A 5,000-nucleotide genomic window follows, 5' to 3' on the forward strand; every position below is an offset into this window, starting at 1 on the left:
TGATCCCATCTTATCTATATACTGGTGTCACCTATTGTGAATGGTCTGATCCCATCTTATCTATATACTGGTGTCATCTATTGTGTATGGTCTGATCCCATCTTATCTATATACTGGTGTCATCTATTGTGTATGGTCTGATCCCATCTTATCTATATACTGGTGTCATCTATTGTGTATGGTCTGATCCCATCTTATCTATATACTGGTGTCATCTATTGTGTATGGTCTGATCCCATCTTATCTATATACTGGTGTCATCTATTGTGTATGGTCTGATCCCATCTTATCTATATACTGGTGTCATCTATTGTGTATGGTCTGATCCCATCTTATCTATATACTGGTGTCATCTATTGTGTATGGTCTGATCCCATCTTATCTATATACTGGTGTCATCTATTGTGTATGGTCTGATCCCATCTTATCTATATACTGGTGTCATCTATTGTGTATGGTCTGATCCCATCTTATCTATATACTGGTGTCACCTATTGTGTATGGTCTGATCCCATCTTATCTATATACTGGTGTCACCTATTGTGTATGGTATGATCCCATCTTATCTATATACTGGTGTCACCTATTGTGAATGGTCTGATCCCATCTTATCTATATACTGGTGTCATCTATTGTGTATGGTCTGATCCCATCTTATCTATATACTGGTGTCATCTATTGTGTATGGTCTGATCCCATCTTATCTATATACTGGTGTCATCTATTGTGTATGGTCTGATCCCATCTTATCTATATACTGGTGTCATCTATTGTGTATGGTCTGATCCCATCTTATCTATATACTGGTGTCATCTATTGTGTATGGTCTGATCCCATCTTATCTATATACTGGTGTCATCTATTGTGTATGGTCTGATCCCATCTTATCTATATACTGGTGTCATCTATTGTGTATGGTCTGATCCCATCTTATCTATATACTGGTGTCATCTATTGTGTATGGTCTGATCCCATCTTATCTATATACTGGTGTCATCTATTGTGTATGGTCTGATCCCATCTTATCTATATACTGGTGTCATCTATTGTGTATGGTCTGATCCCATCTTATCTATATACTGGTGTCTTCTATTGTGTATGGTCTGATCCCATCTTATCTATATACTGGTGTCATCTATTGTGTATGGTCTGATCCCATCTTATCTATATACTGGTGTCATCTATTGTGTATGGTCTGATCCCATCTTATCTATATACTGGTGTCATCTATTGTGTATGGTCTGATCCCATCTTATCTATATACTGGTGTCATCTATTGTGTATGGTCTGATCCCATCTTATCTATATACTGGTGTCATCTATTGTGAATGGTCTGATCCCATCTTATCTATATACTGGTGTCATATATTGTGTATGGTCTGATCCCATCTTATCTATATACTGGTGTCATCTATTGTGAATGGTCTGATCCCATCTTATAGAAACATTTACGGCCCTGGCTATCATTACTGACTGTACCTACAATGTATAGGATTCTGCTGATATTATGGGGTTACCCACAGGTCAGCTGGGCCCAGTGTTTAGGGGTCGGATCCATTATTAGGTCTCTGTTCTCAGGCTCAACATCATATCATAAAGGGGATCTCTACCCAACATCACCAATGTCAAGATATAACTGATCCCTGGACACCCCACTGTGGAGCCACCAGAGTCCTGGGGTCCCCATCTGAACAAAGCAGAAGGACATGCACCATGACGCTCCTATCCTATGGGTCTGAGAGTATATATTGGTGTATACATTACGGATCCTGAGTTATATCCTGTATTATACCCCAGAGCTGTACTCACTATTCTGCTGGTGAGATCACTGTGTACATACATTACATTACTTATCCTGTACTGATCCTGAGTTATATCCTGTATTATACTCCAGAGCTGTACTCACTATTCTGCAGGTGAGGTCACTGTGTACATACATTACATTACTTATCCTGTACTGATCCAGAGTTATATCCTGTATTATACCCCAGAGCTGTACTCACTATTCTGCTGCCTAGGTCACTGTGTACATACATTACATTACTTATCCTGTACTGATCCTGAGTTATATCCTGTATTATACCCCAGAGCTGTACTCACTATTCTGCTGGTGAGGTCACTGTTTATATACATTACATTACTTATCCTGTACTGATCCTGAGTTATATCCTGTATTATACCCCAGAGCTGTACTCACTATTCTGCTGGTGAGGTCACTGTGTACATACATTACATTACTTATCCTGTACTGATCCTGAGTTATATCCTGTATTATACTACAGAGCTGCACTCACTATTCTGCTGGTGAGGTCACTGTTTATATACATTACATTACTTATCCTGTACTGATCCTGAGTTATATCCTGTATTATACTCCAGAGCTGTACTCACTATTCTGCTGGTGAGATCACTGTGTATATACATTACATTACTTATCCTGTACTGATCCTGAGTTATATCCTGTATTATACTCCAGAGCTGCACTCACTATTCTGCTGGTGAGATCACTGTGTACATACATTACTTATCCTGTACTGATCCTGAGTTATATCCTGTATTATACTCCAGAGCTGCACTCACTATTCTGCTGGGTGATTACATGTAAGCAGAGATGATTCGCTCTTGCAGATTATACTGATCAGGTGACATTACCTCACTTTATGGCCATCATTTTCAGCATTTCCAGGGTAGCAGTTGGCAGAAGCTTCTAGAACCGTTGTCTCCTCTATAAAGTTGTTCACAAACTCATTGAAGTGAATGTCGACTTCCTTCATCAGATCGCTCTTCAACACCTGGAACCGAGAAGTCACCGTAACATTATCCCGGCCCTAACGTGGGAGGAGCTGCCGCCGTTATCCCGGCCCTGACGTGGGAGGAGCTGCCGCCGTTCTCCCGACCCTGACGTGGGAGGAGCTGCCATTCTCCCGGCCCTAACATGGGAGGAGCCGCCATTCTCCCGGCCCTAACATGGGAGGAGCCGCCATTCTCCCGGCCCTAACATGGGAGGAGCCGCCATTCTCCCGGCCCTAACATGGGAGGAGCCGCCATTCTCCCGGCCCTAACTTGGGAGGAGCCGCCATTCTCCCGGCCCTAACATGGGAGGAGCCGCCATTCTCCCGGCCCTAACATGGGAGGAGCCGCCATTCTCCCGGCCCTAACATGGGAGGAGCCGCCATTCTCCCGGCCCTAACATGGGAGGAGCCGCCATTCTCCCGGCCCTAACATGGGAGGAGCCGCCATTCTCCCGGCCCTAACATGGGAGGAGCCGCCATTCTCCCGGCCCTAACATGGGAGGAGCCGCCATTCTCCCGGCCCTAACATGGGAGGAGCTGCCATTCTCCGGGACCACAGGACACAGATGCCATCCATAAACGGGAGGGGGACAGGTTGGCAGAGCCCTCTTGAACATATGCCGGGGGAGGGGCAGGTCACTACTTGATGTACAGACCATTAATAGGGAACGCGCTGAGCTCTGCTATTCTCGGGTCAGTGACTACGCGTCATGCACCACAGACTTACCTCCGCTTTCCTCTTCAGCTCCATTTTTCTGTTGATCACATGTTCCAAGTCCATGAAACCTGTCAGTAAACAAAGAACACATCAGGTCACTGCGCCCAGAACACACCGCCCTACAGCAGACTGACACCGCCCTACAGCAGACTGACACCGCCCTACAGCAGACTGACACCGCCCTACAGCAGACTGACACCGCCCTACAGCAGACTGACACCGCCCTACAGCAGACTGACACCGCCCTACAGCAGACTGACACCGCCCTACAGCAGACTGACACCGCCCTACAGCAGACACTTGGGGTACCAAGACTGAAGGGTCACAAGAGATCTACTGGATCACCCCCCCCCCTCCCCCACAGCTCAAATACAAAGGGGCGCTCCCTCCTCCTCCTCGAGAACAGACAAGGGGGCGCTCCCTCCTCCTCCTCCTGGAGAACAGACAAGGGGGCGCTCCCTCCTCCTCCTCCTGGAGAACAGACAAGGGGGCGCTCCCTCCTCCTCCTCCTGGAGAACAGACAAGGGGGCGCTCCCTCCTCCTCCTCCTCCTGGAGAACAGACAAGGGGGCGCTCCCTCCTCCTCCTCCTGGAGAACAGACAAGGGGGCGCTCCCTCCTCCTCCTCCTGGAGAACAGACAAGGGGGCGCTCCCTCCTCCTCCTCCTGGAGAACAGACAAGGGGGCGCTCCCTCCTCCTCCTCCTGGAGAACAGACAAGGGGGCGCTCCCTCCTCCTGGAGAACAGACAAGGGGGCGCTCCCTCCTCCTCCTCCTGGAGAACAGACAAGGGGGCGCTCCCTCCTCCTGGAGAACAGACAAGGGGGCGCTCCCTCCTCCTGGAGAACAGACAAGGGGGCGCTCCCTCCTCCTCCTCCTGGAGAACAGACAAGGGGGCGCTCCCTCCTCCTGGAGAACAGACAAGGGGGCGCTCCCTCCTCCTCCTCCTGGAGAACAGACAAGGGGGCGCTCCCTCCTCCTCCTCCTGGAGAACAGACAAGGGGGCGCTCCCTCCTCCTGGAGAACAGACAAGGGGGCGCTCCCTCCTCCTGGAGAACAGACAAGGGGGCGCTCCCTCCTCCTGGAGAACAGACAAGGGGGCGCTCCCTCCTCCTCCTCCTGGAGAATAGACAAGGGGGCGCTCCCTCCTCCTCCTCCTGGAGAATAGACAAGGGGGGTGCTCCCTCCTCCTCCTGGAGAACAGACAAGGGGGCGCTCCCTCCTCCTCCTGGAGAACAGACAAGGGGGGCGCTCCCTCCTCCTCCTGGAGAACAGACAAGGGGGCGCTCCCTCCTCCTCCTGGAGAACAGACAAGGGGGCGCTCCCTCCTCCTGGAGAACAGACAAGGGGGCGCTCCCTCCTCCTGGAGAACAGACAAGGGGGCGCTCCCTCCTCCTCCTCCTGGAGAATAGACAAGGGGGCGCTCCCTCCTCCTCCTCCTGGAGAATAGACAAGGGGGCGCTCCCTCCTCCTCCTCCTGGAGAATAGACAAG

The 5,000-nt window shown here is 49.7% G+C and overlaps 1 protein-coding gene across 1 annotated transcript in view; it reads right to left on the reverse strand.

Moving 5' to 3' along the window:
- The window catches only part of SOAT1 (sterol O-acyltransferase 1), a 102,969-nt gene that overhangs the window by 56,827 nt on the left and 41,142 nt on the right, over window positions 1-5,000 (reverse strand). Inside the window, exons 3-4 of the mRNA XM_056552756.1 lie at window positions 3,520-3,578; window positions 2,653-2,792 (exon numbers count right to left, since the gene is read on the reverse strand). Coding sequence (XP_056408731.1) covers window positions 2,653-2,792; window positions 3,520-3,578 — 199 coding nt within the window. The remainder of the gene's footprint in view (window positions 1-2,652; window positions 2,793-3,519; window positions 3,579-5,000) is intronic.

This window comes from Hyla sarda, unplaced genomic scaffold (genome assembly GCF_029499605.1).
Source record: "Hyla sarda isolate aHylSar1 unplaced genomic scaffold, aHylSar1.hap1 scaffold_187, whole genome shotgun sequence".
NCBI classification, from domain to species: Eukaryota; Metazoa; Chordata; class Amphibia; order Anura; family Hylidae; genus Hyla; species Hyla sarda.